This window comes from Choloepus didactylus, chromosome 9 (assembly GCF_015220235.1).
Source record: "Choloepus didactylus isolate mChoDid1 chromosome 9, mChoDid1.pri, whole genome shotgun sequence".
Classification (NCBI taxonomy): Eukaryota; Metazoa; Chordata; class Mammalia; order Pilosa; family Megalonychidae; genus Choloepus; species Choloepus didactylus.
The window spans coordinates 94,254,273-94,274,718 of record NC_051315.1 but is presented as its reverse complement, the minus strand read 5'-3'; the positions used below and the strand labels follow the sequence as shown (position 1 = coordinate 94,274,718).

At 36.8% G+C, this 20,446-nt stretch overlaps 1 protein-coding gene across 8 annotated transcripts in view; it reads right to left on the bottom strand.

The window, feature by feature from the left end:
• The window catches only part of KIAA2012 (KIAA2012 ortholog), a 144,045-nt gene that overhangs the window by 9,164 nt on the left and 114,435 nt on the right, over positions 1-20,446 (bottom strand). For all 8 annotated transcript variants that reach the window (XM_037848771.1, XM_037848772.1, XM_037848773.1 and 5 more), the window contains 4 exons: positions 17,100-17,190; positions 15,121-15,286; positions 13,523-13,637; positions 1,283-1,623 (listed from right to left, as the gene is read on the bottom strand). In XM_037848771.1, coding sequence (XP_037704699.1) covers positions 1,283-1,623; positions 13,523-13,637; positions 15,121-15,286; positions 17,100-17,190 — 713 coding nt within the window. The remainder of the gene's footprint in view (positions 1-1,282; positions 1,624-13,522; positions 13,638-15,120; positions 15,287-17,099; positions 17,191-20,446) is intronic.

Sequence of the window (20,446 nt, the reverse complement as noted above, 5' to 3'; positions counted from 1 at the left end):
ATAGATGTGATCAGATGTGTTTGACATACACACCCTTTTTCAGTGGAGGGGTTCTTCTCTCATTGTATGTGAAGGGCATCTTAGCTAGTGCCTCCTCCTCAGTCATAAATATGCCCATGAGGGGAAATTGAGAGACAGCTTTTCTGCGGGAACTCTGTATTTCCAATTTGGGGTGAACATCCTTGCTTTTTAACCTTCAGAGAGGCAGCACGGTCCTATGGATTGAAGGTAAAGCTAAGAAATTCTGATGATCCAGCAGACACAGGAAGTTGTGCCCACAGATTAAAATGTTCTTCTGCTGTGCAGAGCAGAATACCATAATCTGGGCAGCTGGGAAGGGTCTTCCAAATCCTTTTGGAAGACCATAGCCTATAAAATCAACAAATAGATACTAATATGAAACAATGACAAGAGCTCTGAATTTGAAGTCAAGGACCTGAGTTTAAGTCTTGGCTCTACCATTCAATGGTTGTGTAATTTCTGGCAACTGACATTTACCTCTGTTGAGCCTCAGTTTCCAGGTCTGTAAAATGAAACAGGTCTGTAAAATCATGCTAGGTTTACAAGTGTGGTTGTAAAGATTATATGAAATTTCAGCAGAGGTGCACCATATGTGCATGTAATTTGGGCAGATTTAACCATACTGGCTTAGCTGTTGTTTCTAGTGTTTAATGATACTTCTGTGGAGAGTACAATAAGACCCCTAAATGCAGCTCAATACTTTCATCTCAGTGGAAGAAACAGTGATCTATTCTAAAAGCAGAGGAAAAATTGACTGTGGTGCTCTGAGAGATGATGTATCTGTATGGTATACATTTTGGTTAATTGCAGGGAAATTCACGGATAATTTTTGTTATACTCAGGATTTCCCTAAAATGCCTGATATTAGAAGCTAGGCACCTGGAACTAGGTGACTTACATGAAAAAGCACCATGTAAAACCAGGTGAGTATGTATAAACTGTATTTGGTCCAGCTGGTTACTTTCACTGTAACTGTGAGACCTGCGCTCTCACAGATGGGTGCTTTGTCAACCTACTGCTCTTTAAGGGAGTGGGAAACATGCCCTGGCAGTTTAGGAGTTCTCATAGAATGCATCATTTCAAAGGAGTTTTACCACCCTGTATCTTTGATCAGGTCTGGCTTCTTAAAAGTATCAGAGGTACCAAAGTAGAAAAAATAATACCATTATGTAGTAGAGATGGTTCAGTAACTGTAGTATACATAGGGGCAGTTTTTCCCACCTCTGCAGTTGCACCAGTGAGGACAGAACTCCCTTCCTACCTTGGAAGGGTCATCTTGGTCTTTCTCTCCTTCAATTTCCATGTTTCCACTGACGGTGACAATCTGTGTAGGTGATGATGACCTTTCAGCTATAGAAACATGGCTTTCCCCAGCATCATATTTGGGAGAAAGCTCAGGGTCCTCTACAATGGAGCTGGAAGGAAAGAAACCTTTATCTGAGGGGTCTTCCATTTCCTCAGAGTTGATCATATCAGGCCCACTCAGCTCTGCTGCTATCTCCAGATTCTTTTCCTTTGATGTCTTTTTCTTTTTAACTCTTGTTTTTTTTTCTTTGAGAATTAGCTCAGATTTCTTTTCAATCTTTGATTCCTTTGATTTTCCTAGGGGAGAACAATTGGAGACAGTATGGCTGAGGTAGTTAAAGGTGATCACTAAGCATCCTCTTCAGTGATTTTTAAACTTTAGTGTGCAATGGAATCACCTGGGGTGCAGATTCCTAAACTCCACCCCCAGAATCTGATTCAGCAAGTCTGGGAGGGATGCATTTTAACAAGCATCCCAAGTATTTTTTTTTATTAGAGAAGTTCTAGGTTTACAGAAAATACGCAGAAAACAGAATTCCAATATATACTCCCTGCACCACCACCACCAGCACCCCTGGCCCGGTTTTCATTTTTAACGCTTTGCATTAGTGTGGGATCTTTGTTACAATTAATGAAATAATAATATTCTAATTGTATATTAACTATAGTCCATTGTTTACATCAGGGTTCACTGTGTTGTAGTTCTATGTTTTCATTCTAGGAACATATATACAACCTAAAATTTTCTCTCTTAAACACATTCAAATATGCAATTCAGTGCTGTTAATTCCATTCACAATATTGTGGTACCATTACCACCATCTGTTACCAAAACTTTTCCATCACCCCAAATAGAAATTCTGTACCAATTAAGCATTAACTTTATATTACTACCCCTACTCTGGCCCCTAGTAATCTGTATTCTAGTTTCTGACTCTACGAATTTGCTTATTCTAATTATTTCATATCAGAGAGATCATACAGTGTTTGTACTTTTGTGTCTGGCTTATTTCACTCATCATGATGTCTTCAAGATTCATCCGTGTTATCCCATGTATCACATATATCAGAACTTCATTACTTTCTGTGGCTGAATAACATTCCATTGTTTATCTGTTCATCTGTTGATGGACACCTGGGTTGCTCCCATCTTTCAGCAATTGTAAACAATGCTGCTATGAATACTGGTGTACAAATATCTGTTCAAGTTCCTGTTTTTAATCCTTTGAGGTATAAACTCAGAAGTCAAATTTCTGGGCCATATGGTAATACCATACTTCACTTTCTAAGGAACTGCCAAACTGTTTTCCACAGTAGCTGCACTATTTTACATTCCTGCCAACACTTAATGAGCATTCCTATTTCTTCACCTCCTCCCCACATTTGTTATTTTACATTTTTAAAAATAGAATAAAATAAATAGTACCCATTTTAGTGGGTGTGAAGTGGTATCACATTGTGGTTTTGATTTGCATTTCCCTAATGGCTAATGATGTTAAGCATCTTTTCATGTGTTTTTTGGCCATCTGTATATCTTCTTTGAAGAAATGTCTATTTATATCTTTTCCCCATTTTTAATTGGGTTGCGTGTCTTTTTGTTGTTGAGTTGTAAGAGTTCTTTATAAATTAAGAATATTAAACCCTTATTGGATATGTGGTTTCCAAATATTTTCTCCCATTCTGTAGGTTGCATTTTTACTTTCATGATGAAGTCCTTTGATGTGCAAACATTTTTAATTTTGACGAAGTCCCATTTTTCTTTTTTTGCATTTTTGCTTGTGCTTTTGATGTAAAGTCTAACAAACCATTGCCTAACACAAGATCCTGAAGATGCTTTCCTATTTTTTCTTTTAGGAGTTTTATAGCTTGGGTTTTTATATTAGGTCTTCAATTCATTTTGAGTTAATTTTTGCAATTTGGGGCCCCTTACCTTCCACATAAATTTGGTGATTTGATTTTCCATTTCTGCAAAGAGGGATGTTGGAAATTTTATTGGGATTGCATTGAATCTGTAAATTGTTTTGGGTAGAACTAACATCTTAACGATATTTAATTTTCCAATCCATGAACACAGAATGTCCTATTTATTTAGGTCGTCTTTGATTTCTTTTAGCAATGTTTTGTAGTTTTCCATGTATAAGCCCTTTACATCCTTGGTTAAATGTATTCCTAGATATTTGATTCTTTTAGTTACTATTGTAAGTGGAATTTTTGTCTTGATTTCCTCTTAGATTGTTCATTACTGTTGTATAGAAACACTGTTGATTTTTGCTTGTTTATTTTGTACCCTACCACTTTGCTGATTTCATTTATTAGCTCTACTAGCTTTGTTGTGGATTTTTCAGGATTTTGTATATACAGGACCATGTCATCTGCAAATAGTGAAAGTTTTACTTCTTCCTTTACAATTTGGATGCCTTGTATTTTTTCTTTTTTTCTTGCCTAACTGCTCTGGCTAGAACTTCCAGTGCTATGTTGAAGAACAATGGTAACAGTGGACAACCTTGAATGTGATGTTAACTGTGAGTTTTTCATAAATGCCCTTTATCTTGTTGAGGAAGTTTCCTTCTATTCCTTGTTTTTAAAGTGTTTTTATCAAGAAGGGGTGCTGGAATTTGTTAAATGCCTTTTCAGCTTCAATGGAGATGATCATGTTGTTTTTATCCTTTGTTCTATTACTGTGGTATATTACATTAATTTGATTTTGTGTTGAACCACTCTTGCATACCTGAATTTTAAATCCCACTTGATCATAATTCTTTCAGTGTGCTGTTGGATCTGGATTACTAGTATTTTATTGAGGACTTTTCCATCTATATTCATTCAGAATATTGATCTGTAATTTTCATTTCTTGTGGTATCTTTATCTGGCTTTAGTAAGAGAGTGATGTTGGCCTCACAGAATGAATTAAGTAGTATACCTTCATCCTCTATTTTTTAGAAGAGTTTGAGCCAGATTGGTGTTAATTCTTGGAATGTTTGGTAGAATTCTCCAGTGAAGCCATCTGGTCCTGGGCTTTTCTTTTTTGGGTGGTTTTTTGTTTACCGATTCAATCTCTTTACTTGTTATAGGTTTGTTGAGATCATCTTTGTCTTTTTGAGTCAGTCTCGGTAGTTTGAGTATTTCTAAGAATTTGTCTGTTTCATCTAGGTTATCTAATTTGTTGGCATACAGTTGTTCATTGTATCCTCTTATAATCCTTTTTATTTCTGTGGGGTCAGTAGTAATGTCCCCCCCTTTCATTTCTGATTTTAGTTATTTGCACCCTTTCTCTCTTTTTCCTTGTCAGTCTAGCTAAAGGTTTGTCAATTTTATTGATCTTTGCAAAGAATCAATTTTTGGTTTCATTGATTATCTCTATTGTTTTTTTTTTAATTCTCTATATCATTTATCTCCACTCTAATCTTTGTTATCTCATTCCTTTTGCTTGCTATGGGTTTAGTTTGATCTTCATTTTCTAGTTCTTCCAGTCTTGAGGCTAGGTCTCTGATTTGAAATCTTTCTTCTTTTCTTTAATATAAGCATTTAGAGCTATAAATTTCCCTCTCAGCTTTTGGTATGTTGTATTTTCATTTTCATTCACCTCAAGATATTTCCTAATTTCTCTTGTGATTTTAGCCCATTGGTTGTTTAAGCTTAAATTCCACATATTTGTGAATTTTTCACTTCTCCCTCTGTTATTGATTTCTAGCTTCATTCCACAGGTGTTGGAGAAAACACATTGTACGATTTCAATATTTTGAATTTTTTGAGACCCATTTTGTGACCCAAGATATGGTCTATCCTGGAGAATGATCCATGGGCATTTGAGAAGAATGTGTATTCTATTGTTGGGTGAATTGTTTATATATATCTGGTAGGTCTAGTTGGTTTAGAGTATTGTTCAAGTCTTCTGTTTCCTTATGGATTTTCTGTCTAGATGTTCTATCCATTGATGAAAGTGATGTATTGATGTCTCCTGCTATAAATGTAGAATCATCAGTTTCTCCCTTCAGGTTTGTCAATATTTACATCATATATTTTTGGCTTCTGCTGTTAGGTGCATATTTATTTATAGTTATAATATCTTCTTGTTGAATTGATCCCTTTATTAGTATAGAGAGACCTTCTTTGCCCCTTATATCAGTTTTTGACTTAAAGCCTATTTTATCTGGTATTAGTACAGCTACTCTAGCTTTCTTTTGGTTACTATTTGTATAGCACATATATATATTTTTTCCATACTTTTGTTTTTGAATTTATTGTATTTTTTGGTATGTAACTACATTTTTGTACTTCGTGTAAACAGCATATAGTTGAGTCAAGCTTTTTATTCATTCTGTAATCTCCTCTTTACTGGAGAGTTTAATCCATTTACATTAAATAAGTACTGATAATGCTATACTTTCTTCTGCTGTTTTGCTATTTGATCTTTGTAAATCTTATATCTTTTTGGTTCCTCAATTTTTCCATTAATGCCTACTTTCATTTTTTTTTGTACCATTTTGAATCCCTTCTCATTTCTTTCTATTCATATTTTTCATATATTTTCTTTGTGGTTACCATGGGTTTTAAATTTAACATCCTGAATCTATAACAATCATAATTGATTTGTTACCAAATTAACTTCAATAGCATATACATACATTGTTCCTGTATCCCTCTATCTCCCCACATTTTTCTTGCACTTGTTACAAAATATTTCTTTATACAGTGTATGTCCAAAACTATAGATATGTCATTACATTTTATGCATTTGCATTTTAGAACCTTTAAGAAGTACAAAAATGTAGTTGCATACCAAAAAATACAATACAGTCATACTAGCATTTATAATTACCCATATGGTTACTCTAACTGGAGATCTATATTTTTTTATGTTACTTTGATCCACTCTCTACTAGTGTCCTTTCCTTTCAGTCTGAATAATTCCCTTTAGCATTGCTTGTAGGGTAGGTCTAGTGGTGATGAATTCCCTTAGATTTTGTTTATCTTGGGATGTCTTGATCTCTCCGTCATTTTCAAAAGACAGTCTTGGTTATAAAATTCTTGGTTGGCAATTGTCTTCTTTCAGTACTTTAAATATTTTTCCTACTGCTTTCCTGCCTCCATGTTTTCTGATGAGAAATTGACACTTAATCTTTTGGGGATTCCCTTGTGCATAATACTTTTCTCTTGCAGCTTTCAGAACTCTGTTTTGTCCTTAGCATTTTACAGTTTGACTACTATGGGTCTGGGTGTGGTTCTCTTTGAGTTTATTCTGTTTGGCATTTGTTGGGCTTCTTGAATGTGCAAATTCATGTCTTGTTACATTTGGGAAGTTTCATGCTATTATTTCTTTGAATATTCCTTCTGCCCCTTTATCTCTTTCTTCTTCTAGATCTCCCATAATGCATATATTGGTACGATTAATGGTGTCCCAAAGGTCTCTTAGGCTGGGGACTTTTTAAAATTCTTTTTTCTTTCTGGGTCTCAGCCTGAGTCAATTAAATAGTCTTGTCTTCAAGTTCATTGATTCTTTCTTCTGCCACTGCCAATCTGCTCTTGAAACCCTTCAGGGAATTTTTCATTTCAGTTACTGTGGTCTTTAACTCCAGTATCTCTCTTTTGTTCCCTTTTAAAATTTCTATCTCTTTATTGAGATTGTCATATTGTTCACTCATTGTTTTCCTGGTATCCTTTAGTTCTTTCTCTTTGTTTTCCTTTTTCTCTTGCACATGTTGAGGATCATTTTTTAAAGTCTTTGTCCAGTATGTCCAACATCTGATCTTCATTGATGGTTTCTGGATTTTTATCTTGTTCTTTGGATGGGCCATCATTTTCTGTTTCCTTGTTTGTCTTGTAATCTTCTGTTGTACACTGTATGTTTTAATTTTTTAAAGTGTGAATTCCGGGATTTAATCCCTGAGCAGTCTGTTCCTTAAGTTTCTATTCAGCTAGTGATATGACAGAGATTTTCTTGAATGCCAGGAGCTAAGAAAAACAAACAAACCTATGCAAAAAATATCTTTTATAGTCTTTGCACTGTTGTCTGGTGCTGTCCTTCAGTGTTTAGCTCTCCTATGAAGATGATCAGCCTAAGGTGAATGTGAAGTGCACATTCGCATATTTTCTGAGCCTATGTCTCGTCCTGATCTTGTGCTTTCTTGTGGCCTGAGGAATTCCCCATTTACAGGAATTTGAATGCCTCCTCTAGTCCCTATAAAATTGCCTTTATCCCTTTCCTGAGTGCTCTATTATATGATTTAATGCAGGTAATCCTTCATTTCAGGCTGCTTTAACTTAATTGTTGCTTAATTGTTTTACTTAATTGTTTCTTAATTGTTTTGCTGTCTGCAAGCTGCTTCTGCCTGCAAGGGAAGTTCTGGGAAGGTGAGCATGAAACAAGTTTCCTGTTTCATTCTTTCAGGCTGCCACCCGATAATCAGACATTGACATATAGGCACCCCAGTATGTGCATACAGATTACTCTGCTCCCTCCAGAACAGGGTCAGCAAGGGAGTGGGTGAGAGGCCAGTGAATGCACAGCCAGCTTCTCCTGCAGTTTTTATAGCTGCATTTTCTTGATTCAGCCTTCTCTCAGTTACTGCAATGCCTTAACTGTTTTGAGGAAGATGGCTCTGCCAATATTTGCTAGTTATTCAAAGATTCTATGGGGGACAGCACTCTGGAACATCTTACACTGCCACCTTGGTTGACCAGCTTCCACCACAAGTGTTTTGAGGTAGGTAATCCACAGACTACCCTTTGAGAAACTGCCTTTCCAATTTGGTTCAACTCTAATTCAGCAATCTTGCTACTTAAAAAGTTCTGTTTTATCCTGTTCTGTGATGTAGACAAGACTTTCCCAGGGGACATTTACAGACACAGGTGGAAAGTAATGCCTGAGTTTGGCTTGATGTTGCATTTTTGTAATCTGGCAGACTTCAAGCCTCCCATACTTCAAGGACTCTCCCTCAATTCATCTAGGGGCCACAAATATTGCCTTTTCCCAACCCTGTCAATGCTACTCAGATTGTGGTCTACAAAAATGTAAACTCAGCAAGTTTAAAAAGCAAACTTCAAAACTAGATCTAGGGACCTGATCAAAATGGCAGAGTGAGACTCTTCAGGTTTCCTTCCCCTGACAGAAACTTTGAACAACCAACAAGAACTGGCAGAAACATCTTTCTCAGAGCCCTAGAAAACAGGTAAAGGAATACAGTAATAGGGTTAAGGCCAGATCAAGGAAAAGGCTACTTTAAAAAGGTAGGTTTTGTGATGCCCTGGCTGGGGTGCAGTGCCAGCCTGTGCTCCTAATGCGGAACCCTGGTCCTGGTTCTGGCTGGAGAAGAGAGGCCTACGTGCACATACTGGGAACATGTATATCTGGCTCAATCTGGTGGTGACCTGAGGGTATTTCTGTCCCAGAACTTGCCTTTTGTGTAGAAGGCAGCTCAGAGAGCTCTCCTTAGAGAATGCTGTAGTAGAGTAGTTAAGTGGCTGCCTAGGTTAAAGGATTGCTCATAGTAGGATATACATTGCCAGGACCATGAGGAACCTGTTTCCTAGGGAAGAAGGGACACTTGCAACCCTATAAATGGGGGGATTTCTAGGGCCACACACCCATGCCCTAGACAAGACATGTACAGAAGACAGGGAGGCCCCTACAATTTGGTCTTGAGCTATTCTAATAAAACTCATTGAATGGATAAGCCCTGGAGGAAGGCACTCACATAGGTCAATTTGCAAAGACTGGGAAAGGTGTTTTCTTTATTTCCCTCTTTTTTTTTTTTCTTTTTTGTTTGTTTGTTTGCTCCTGACATTCAAGGAAAAGTTGGTCATAATCCTAGCTGTATACAAGCTTAAGGAACAGACACTGCAGAGTCTAGATTTCAGTGATTATACATTAAAATATCAAAATGTCCAGCTTTCAACAAAAGATTACAAAACATACAAAGAAATAGGTCATGATGGCCCAGGGAAAGGAGATGATTAAAGCATTAGAAACCATTAATGTGGAGAACCAGACATGGGACATACCAGACTTTTAAAACATTGTCCTAAATATGCTCAAAGAGCTGAAGGAAAACATGGGGAAAGAACTAAGAGAAGTCAGGAAAACACTAGATGAACAGCATGAGGCATACCAATATATACATTGTCTCAGAAAGAGAAGTAGAGAAAGGGACAAAGAGAATATTCAAGCAAATGATGGCTGAGAACTTCCCAAATTTAATGAAAAACATGAATATACACATCAAAGATGTTCAATGAATTCCAAACTGTATAAACTAAATAGAGCCATGCTGTGGCATATTATAATTAGACTTTCAAATGCCAAGATAAAGAGAGAATTCTGAAAGCAACAAGAGAGAAGTAATGTGTCACGTACAAGGGAGCCCCAAGAAGATTAATTGTTGATTTCTCACTGGAAACCATGGAGGGCCAAAGGCATTAGAAAGACATATGCTGAAAGCAAAAAATGGCCAAACAAGAATTCTGTATCTGGCCAATATCATTCAAAAATGAGGGAAGAATTAAGACATTACCAGATAAACAAAAGCTGAGGGACTTTATCACCACTAGACAAGCCCTTCAAGAAATGCTGAAGGGAGTTCTGCAGGTTAAAAGGAAAGGGTGCTAGACAATTGAGTGAAGCCAAATGAAGAAATAAAGATAAAGACATGGGTAAATATGAATACCATTACCGTTGTATTTAAGAATGTTTAAAATTCCTCATTTTACTTTCTAGAGGGCCTAAAAGGCAAATGCATAGAATCTAATGATAAATCAGTACTTTTGGACTCACAATGTATAAACATGTAATTTGTGACAAGAATTACATAAAGGTAGGGGTGGTGGAGAGGTATAGGAATGTATTTTGTGTATACTATTGAAGTTTAACTTGGTATCAAAGCAAACGAGATTGTTATAGATTTACGGGGTTAATTTAAGCCCCATGGTAGCTAAAAAGAAAATATTATAGAATATGCAAGGTCATAGACTATAAATTGGAATACAGGTTGCCAGGTATGGTGGGCAGGGGGAATGGGTCATTAATGCCTAATGGGTGTGGGTTTGTTTGGAGAGATGGGGAAGTTTTAATAATGGAAAGTGGTGAGGGTACTGCAATATTGTGAATGTGATTAATACCACTGAATGGTATGCTTGGAAGTGGTTGAGATGAGAAAGTTTATACTGTGTATATGTTCCCATAATTAAAAAAAAAAAAGAACGAGCAACTAAAGAGACAATGACAATTAAATGCAATACATGATCCTGGATGGCATCTAGCAGGGGGGGAGAAAAGGCTCAAAGGGACGTTATGGGGATATATGAAAAACTTGGAATATAGATTGTAAGCTTTATATCAATGTTAGATTACTTGAACATGATAAAGTGGTTACATAAGTGAATATCCTTGTTCTTAGGAAATATACTTGGCAGTATTAAGTGTTCAGGGATCATGATGTATACAACCTACATTCAAGTGTTCAGAAAATGGATTGATAAATAAACAGATAGATAGATAGATGGAATCACACTGCAAATGTGGTAAAAGTTTTTAATTGGTGGATCTGGGTATCTGGAGAGGGTTGAAGGGTATGTTGGTGTTCCCTGTATGGGGTTTGTATTATTTTTATAACTGTCCAATAAGTTTGAACATTTTTCAAAATAAAAAGTTTTAAAAAAAAGATCTGATATTAATTATAGGTACAATGACAATTAAATTACCCATCCTGGATAGGATCCAATAATGGAAGAGAAAATGCTCAACAGAACATTATTGAGTAGGGGACCTAGCGATAGACAGCAAATAGTGAAGGGGGAACAACAATCTAATAAGAACAGATAAGTTATGGAGGGTAAACTTAATGTTATGGGAATGCTCAGGAACGATTACGGTTTGTTAATTTTGAGGGGGTATGTAGTTATTTTAGGTTAATTGTTTTTCTTATTCCTTTGGTTATGGTTTGTTAATTTTCTTGGGGTATGGTAGGAACATGTTGGAAGCAATGTAGTTATTTTAGGTTATTTGTTTTTTCTTATTCCTTTGTTTCGATTTTGTTTGACATGTTTTTTATTTGTTTTTTATTGTTTTTAAATTTTTTGATAAAGTTAAAAAAAAATGAATGAGTGTTTAAAAGAGTAAATAAGTAAATGAACAATGGGGGTGGAGGAGGGGAATGCAGTGTTTTAGATGTTCTTTTTTATTTTAATTTTTATTTTATTTTTTGGAGTAATGAAAGTGTCCAAAGATTGATTGTGGTGATGAATGCACAACTATATGATGATACTGTGAACAACTGATTGTACACCTTGGAGGACTGTATGTTATGTGAATATATATCAATAAAATTGCTTTTTATAAAGGGCATTATTGGGATATATGAAAAAATTGGAATATAAGCACTAAGCTTTATATCAATGTTAAATTTCTTGATCTTGATACCAATTGAACAACTGTACTTGCTGTGCCAGTTTGAATATATTGTGTCCCCCAAATGCCATTATCTTTGATGTAATCTTGTGTGGGCAGATGTTATCAGTGTCGATTAGATTGTAATTCTTTGAGTGTTTCTTTGGAATGCGCCCCACCTAGGTGTGGGTGATGACTCTGATTGGATAATTTCCATGGAGGTATTGCTCTGCCCATTCGGGGTGGGTCTAAGTTGATCAGTGGAGTCATATAAATGAGCTGACATAAGAGAAGGAACTCGTGCAGCTGTGAGTGATGTTTTGAAGAGGAGCTACAGCCAAGAGGGACACTTTGAAGAAAGCACAGGAGCTGCAGATGAGAGACAGTTTGAAAATGGCTGTTGAAAGCAGACTCTTGCTCCAGAGAAGCTGAGAGAGGACAAATATCCCAAGTGCAACTAAGAGTGACATTTTTGAGGAACTGCAGCCTAGAGAGGAATGTCCTGGAAGAAAGCCATTTTGAAACCAGAACTTTGGAGCAGACACCAGCCACGTGCCTTCCCAGCTAACAGAGGTTTTCCAGACACCATTGGCCATCCTCCAGTGAAGGTACTCGATTGCTGATGTGTTACCTTGGATACTTTATGGCTTTAAGACTGTAACTGTGTAACCAAATAAACCCCCTTTTGTAAAAGTCAATCCATCTCTGGTGTTTTGCATTCCGGCAGCATTAGCAAACTATACCACTTGCAGTGGTTACATAAATGAACATCCTTGTTCTTAAGGAATGTACACAGAAGTATTATGTGTTCAAGGAGCATGATGTATACAAATTCCTCTCAAATGTTCAGAAAAGATAGATAGATAGATGGATTGATAGATGGAGATAGAAGGATATGTAAAGTTTGGCAAAATGTTAAAATTGGTGGATCTGGGTAGGTGAGCATGGGGTGGGGGTCTTTTGGTGTTCTTTGTATGGAGTTTCTATTTGGAGTTCTCTGTATGGAGTTTGTATTATTTTTGCAACTGTCCTGTAAGTTTGAAAGTATTTCAAAATAAAGAGTAAAAAAAAAAAAAAAAACCACACATTTGACCCATGCGCATATCCAGTGTCATCCTTTCCAGCCTATTTTCTTTTCCTTAGATTTGTTTGGAGGGTCTTCTGAATCATGTGGCCAGGAAAGCATGGGTGTAGAGTTTACACTAAAGAAAGTCTTCAGAAGCATAGGAATCTGAGTTCTTTGTAAGGTTGGCAACAGGGAGGTTGCAACATAGGGAACTTAGATGGAAAATGGTAGCTGCAGTGACTGGTGATTGTTAAGAGTTTGTGGCATCCTCCCTCTTCCCAAATGCTTGTACTGCCCAGTTCTCTGATTATGATATAATCATTGGTTCATAGAGGGGTGGCAATGGCATGCATTTGGAGTCAAATAGGCAGGAAGAATCTGTTTGATTTGTTTGATCTTATGCAGTTGCTCAACCTCTCTCAGCCTCAACTGCTACATGAATATATTAATAGTACTTACTTCATGGAGATGTAAAATGGGATTTCATGGGATCATTCATGCAGAGCTTCTAATACATTAGGTATTCAGTGAATAATTGCTACTATTATCATCATATCCTCTCTTGGTGATCACATGTGTTTAGACTCCCTGTTTCCTTTCCCTGTCTACTAGGATATTGATGTGAAGTAAAGCTGCAACACCTCTTAGCTGTGGCACCCTGTAGAGTCCATGCCCATTCTTGTTTCCTGCTCCTACCCACCCATTAGGCGTCTCCCCTGGGTCATTCCTTGCAGGCACATTCCCTTACCGACTGCAGTCTCTGTTCCACCAGGGCCTTTGCCTTCTCTCTCCCCTTTAGGTGTCATGGATTTGTCTGTCTTGGTTCTTTTCTTTCTCCTGGCTTTGCCAATCAGCTCTCTCTCCTAAAGGTGAAAAATTGAGGAGAAGAACCATGATATGTGTAGGAAACTAAAAATCCATCAAAGGAAGATGATGTTGAACAAAGTGACAGAATGGCTTAGAATGGTGTTCACATGGGTGCCAGATGAAGCAGAAGAGTGAAGTTGTACAGACTGTGGAGCTGGTAGGGAGAGCAGCAGTTAAGTTTCAGCCTTTGATTTAAAACTACTAAGTAGTTTATGGTCTGCCTCCTTTTAAAAACAATTTTGTTGTGGTAATATATGCACAACACAAAATTTCCCATTTTAACCACCTTCATGTGTACAATTAAGTGATATTAATTACTGCTATTAATTAGCAAAACTTTTTCATCTGCCCAAACAGAACCCTGTACCCATTAACTAACAGCTCCCCATTCCCTCCCTCTCCCTGCCCAGCCTCTGGTACCTGGTAACCTGTAATCTACTTTCTTCCTCTACGAATTTTCTTATTTTAAGTATTTCATAAAAATGAACTAACACAATATTTGTCCTTTTGTGTCTGGCTTATTTCACTCAGCACAGTGTCTTCAAGGTTTGCATGTTGTAGCATGTATCAGAACTTCATTCCTTTTTATGGCTGAGTAATAGTCCACTGTGTGTACATACCACATGTCATTTATTCATCTGATCATGGACTTCCATCTTTTGGCTCTTGTGAATACTGCTGCCAGGAACAGCATCATTGGTTTACAAATACACCTCCTCTTTTTTTGTTGCTAAATTATGGTCTCCAGAGCTGGTTCAAAGTAAAGCAATTTTCAACTTTAACAGACTGATGCGGCCATGATTAATAGTTAACTATTTTAAATCAAAGCCAGCTTTATTCAATAGATCATCATTTGCTAACTTTCTGGAAGCCTTGGGCAGATGACCACAGCCATGTCAGTCTTCACTCTTTCCTGGAAAGAGTGGGCCCACATGTAGGTTCCTCATAATAGAGAATGGCAGAGTAGGGCTATGACTTCCCATTCAGTAACTTAGTAGATATTAGAAATGGATGCCCTAAGATGTCAGCCAGGACTGTAGTCATATGAAGGCTTGACTGGGGTTGACGATTTCACTTCCTAGATGGCTCACTCACAATGACTGTTGGCAAAAGGTTTCAGTTCTTTGTCCTGGCCTCTCCATAAGACTGCACACATCGTGGCACCTGGCTTCCCCCAGAGCAAAATGATGAAAGAGAGAGAAGGAGAGAGGGAGAGAGAGAGAGTGTGAGAGAGAGCCACAGCAACCAAGAAACAAAAACAAACAAGAAAAAAACAACAAACAAGAAATGGGTGCCCTCTATCTTTCATGTAGATACAGCCTCATGCAAGGGTGCATGGGGGATTTCAGCCCCCATTTGCTCCTTTTGTCAGGTGCCCTTGTATAGTAAGCAACCCATATAACTGTACATGGAACTCCTGATCTTGAATATGAATCTAGGCTGGGCTTTCAGACCAAGACCTTGGGTGTTTATACTCACAGGGCTGATGCTGGCTGGTGTCTGCTGGTTGAAAAGTCTTGGTTCTACCTCCTCTTGTCTTCCTCTTGGAAGAAGAAATGTATCCACAGCACCCAGCCTCTCTAGCGATCCCACTCCATGTCCTGGAAGTCCTCTATGCTGGGGATGTACGTAATGATCGCTACCCCTTTGAAAAGAGCAAGCCATCAGGACCAAACTCATGAGAAAACTCTCTGGTGGATAGGGAAGGGGGAAAGTGAACCAACGATTATTGAGCGCCCATTCTGTGCCAGGTACTATGCCAGATATTTTACATACTTGTTCAAATTCTTTTCCTCAACACGTCCCTGAATAAGGCAGATTAGAAAGGTTGCTCTTCACTTTGGGGATTGTCTCGGGGTAAATTCTAAAACTTAGGGAGTGAGGGAAATAGTTTACCTCCTTGGGATTGCATGTTTATGCCTTTACTGAATGACACAGAATTATTTAACTGAAATTTCTTCCATCAAAGGCTTAGCTGAATAAAAAGTGACTTTTAGGAAAGATTGCCTTAGGAACATATAACCATCCATTCCTTTGTGTTTTACGATTTTTATTCTTGATCAGATTCATCCATCAAATGGTCATATGTGGTGATAGTTTTATTCCTCATAGATATAGTACCACTGACTGTGCCCCAAGGATAACTGATTTACGTCCTCCGGCTCAAAAGACCACTAAGAAACAGCCCCATGGATTTCAGTATTAGAAGCAGGAGCTGTTAGATCCTGAGTGCCTGTTGTGTGCCAGGCCTGTTCTGGGCATTTTATTTATTTATTTATTTTTGCTAAATCAGTAGTGTATTTACCATGCTCTCCTAACACAGGGCCTTACTGTAGAAACTTGAGAAATATTTGGTGAGTGAGGTCAATGGAATTTCCTGTAAATATATGAGCCTTTAAATCATTCAGTGTCACTCTATAAAAACCCATAGAAGAAGTATCTTTTAGGATTTAGTGCTAAGAAAACCTTTATTTTACTTGAGGAACAGGTATGCTGCAAACAAGAACCACGGAACTGTTCATTTGCCCTTTCCCTTTGTAATCAGGAATCTCTGTGTCAAGTCAGCAAGCTGGACACAGTGACAATAACGACTGTTGTGGAGCATTTGTATTCTTTTTTTTTCTTTGCTCCTGATTTAAAAAAAAAATTTTTTTTTCTTCTTGGTTATTTTATCTTTTCTTTATTTTTTGTTTTTGGTTGTGGTTGCAGTGGAAATCCACTGTGGAAGGAGATGAGGTATAAAAATTAAAAAATGGAATTACTCAGGGAGTTCCCTCAACCAAAGTGCCCTTTTCCCTTTCTTTCTAGGGAACACAGGGCCTTTTTGACCCAGGAAGGGATTCTCAGATCACTGGGCAGGTGAGGGCAGGTTCTCAAGTTACTGAGGCTCCTAGGAGGTCACAATAGGCTCTGCAGTCAGCGACCTCATCAGCTGCCACTGCCAAAGAGTTTTGGGGCCAAATCACTGGGCCTGACTAGCTAAGTTGCTGGAGTCAATTAGCATATTAAGAGCCTGGCACATGGTAAGCACTCAATAGATGTTAGCTGCTGTTGTTATTATTACCACTACTACTATTTTTATTGATTTATACTGTCCAGAGCTGAGTAAATGCTGAGAGAAGAAATCAGGTTTGAATTGACAGACCTCAGTTTTCTAGGCATCTCTGTAGAGCTCAGATATATGGACAAATGGAAAAAGCCACTTTCACATTGTTAGAATTAACCTTCACTCTTATTCTACCCAGCCAAAGAATACAGTAATACATCACAATATAGAAACACATCACAATATAATCCTCCCCAAGAATCTTAGATAAGTTTACTTCCTGCTGTCAGAGCATGCTTTCAGCTGAGAATCCTTGTGCCTCTCAGAAAAAAAAAACAGAAACTAAATTAATTTAAAACAAAGAAAAAAGAAAAGCAGAGAAGTCTGTGTCATTATAACTTTAAACACTTACACCTCTTGGACAGTATATGCCTCAGGGGTCTGGATGTGCTCAGACAGCGAAACACTGAGAGGGCTAAGGGTCCCACTCCTTAGTTCTGCGTCTGTGAAAACAACATCCTTAATCAGCAAAGGACAATGGGCAGTTATCACAGGGGGAGATGCAGGCCTGGGAAAATGTCTACCAGGGGAAGAGTCAAAAGCATGAAAATTAGAACGAGTTATATCTGGGAAATTACAAATGCTGCAGAAACCAGTGCTGGCACATAGCAGTGACATTAAAATTTGGGAAAGTGATATGATAGTATATATCAAGAACTAGAATAATGTCCCCAGACTTTGATCAAGAATCTTACTCCTGGTATTTATCTAAGGAAATAATTCAAAAGAATAAAGAAGTTTTTTTGTTCCAATTTATTTAGTGTAACATTATCATTAATCATGAAAAATTGGAAACAGCCCAACAATGGGAGACTGGGGAAGTAATTTATAACATGGAAAATTATGGTTAAGAAGATAAACAACATGGAAAATATTTATGATATAATAACAAAAATGTGAACTGTAGTATGTTGTGTTACATCACTGAAAAAATATGTATGTAGGTGAGATAAGTACTGGGAGAGAAAACAGAAAAAAGAAATATGTTAGGTCGGGAGATTTATGTGTGTTTAAATTTTTTCTAAAAATCCCAGTGTGGTTATAACATTGAAAAACAAATTGATTTAAAAAACAAATGTTACACCCCACAGACGGCTTTTGCAGGCCACACAGCTCTTTTTGTTAGGTGCTCTGAATAGCTCCTAAAGAGTGAGAAGAGTCCCTAAACCAAGACTTCATATTGGTCTAGGCTGCCTTTCCTTTTCTTTTAGTTACTTTAAACAATTTTTTGAGCATAGAAGAAATATTTCATTGCATAAAATTTGGAAAACACAAAAAAAGCATAAAGGAGGGAAAAAAATCCCACAACCAATACACATCTATTAGAATAACTAGTGCTAAAAAGACTGACTATATTAAGAGTTGACAAGGAGTAGAGGAACTGGAACTCTCATACACTGTTAGTGGGGATGGAAAATGATACAGCTACTTTGGAAAACAGTTTGATAGTTTCTTAAAAAAGTTAAACATATACCTATCATATGATCTAGACCATCCACTCTTAGGCATATATCCAAGAGAAATGAAAGCATACAAAGACTTGTAAACAAATGTTCACAGCAGCTTTACTTGTAGTACCCAAAAAAGCTGAAACAGCCCAAATGTCCCTCAACAGGTGAATGGATAAGAAAACTGGTATATACATAGACTGAATACTACTCAGCAGGAAAAAGGAGTGAATGATTGGTATACCCAACAACGTAGATGAATTTCAAATTACGCTGAGTGAAAGAAGTCAGAAGAAAAAAAGAGTACAGGGTGACGAAAATGTTGCACAACATTGTGAATGTACTAAATGCTATGGAAAATAGATTTTAAGATGAGAAATTTCATGTTATGTACATTTTATCTTGATTAAAAAAAAGAGGACCTATGGTATAATTCAATATGTAAAATTCCAAAAAAATGCAAATGATAGTGACATAAATCAGATCAGTGGTTGTCTGGGGATGAGGGAAGCTTGGGGTGGCAGGGAGGCACAAGGGAACTTGCAGGTGATGAATGTTTGATCTTGATTGTGGTGATGGTTCTATGGGTGTATACATATATCAAACCTTATCTACTTATGCAATTAAATAAATGCAATTCATGGTATTTTAATTATACCTCACTGAAGCTGCTTTAAAAATTTAACAAAATATGTTAATACAAATAAAGTGCCTAAACGAGTGCTGGTACATGGTACAAATGAACAGAAATAATTTAAAAAACCCACCATCCTTCTACCCATATGCAACTACTGAAGATGCTTTGGTGTATTTATTTTCAGGTGTATATAAGTAAATGCTCATATTTTAATAGAATTGGTAAGATAGTATATACAGTATTTTAAATCTACTTTTATATTATTAGCATTTTCTCATATAATGAAATCATTTAAAAAATGTTACTGGCTGCATAGCATTTCATCATATGGGTTTACCATAATTGACTTAACCAAACACCTAATTTCTGAAATTCAAATTGTTTCCAATGTTTTATAAATATATAACTTTGCATAGAATTTCCTTGAAAGGAATATTTTTTTCTTATTAAAGAATTTAATCTTAGTCCACATCTATGTTTATGAAAGGATGTATACTCTAAGTATCTACTGCCAAATTTGTACTGATTTATACCCTGAGAAAATTGTCATTCATTCCTTCATTTACCAAATGTTTATTAAATACTTACTACATGCCAGGCTTTGTGCTCCGTGCTGGGAATATAGCAGTGAGTAGAACAGACACAGACCTAGTCTTAGAGAATTTAAATTCTACTGGGGAAGATGAATATTAAACAAAACAAAACATAAAACATGTTTTTGAAATAATACCTAATATCCAGTATCCCCGCCCCCCTTCTCTCTCTCACTTTGAGCAGTAGATTCTTCCATGCAATTTTTTAATTTATTTCTCCTCTCTCTTTCTCTCTCTCTCTTTTTTTACTTAAGGTAACTTTCAAGAAAGATTTGAAAAGTTTGTCCATCATACCATTAACATCATTCCCTTAATTAATTCATTTTTCAGTGTTCAATCATTTTTTCCCAGAGCCTCTTTGCAACTTGGATTCCCTTCTGCCATTCCCAAATTTTAAGAGTACTATCTACTGTCCCACATGTCAATCTCCAGATTTTGGAGTGGGGTCAAAATTGTTAATTCACCAGGACGTTAAGGAAACTGAAAAGATTGACTGGGGTTGTGCCTTGGGATTTATTTTGTCTTGAATAACATGTAATATTAACACAGTGGATGCTGATTAAAGTATCTTTGTGATAAAGGGAATTCTGTGAAGTTTTCTTTCCTTAAGATGGATGACTCAGTAAAAGTTGTCTCCTTGAAGATGTACACTACTGCTCTTTCACAGATATTTTTAACTTTAGGACAGGGCATAACAGTCCCAGCAGAGGGCGCCTTTGTATTGACCAAAAGCTGAAGTTCTACATTCCTGCAATTTCACCATTTTAATTAGAATTGAAACCCTGTCAGTTTGGGGATGTGGACAATCAAAGTATGATTTTTATTTCCTGGTAAAATAACCTGATATCTAGGAAGTATTGGAAGAAACTAAGGCATTACTTTGAATAATAATTTACAACTTATAATTGCTAAGATTATAAAGGCTTTTAAACATGCAGAGTTTAGAAAAAATGCTATAAAATGATCATACTAGGTACTTATGACCTATTTTTATGAAGTCTTAACCATTTTGCCATATTTG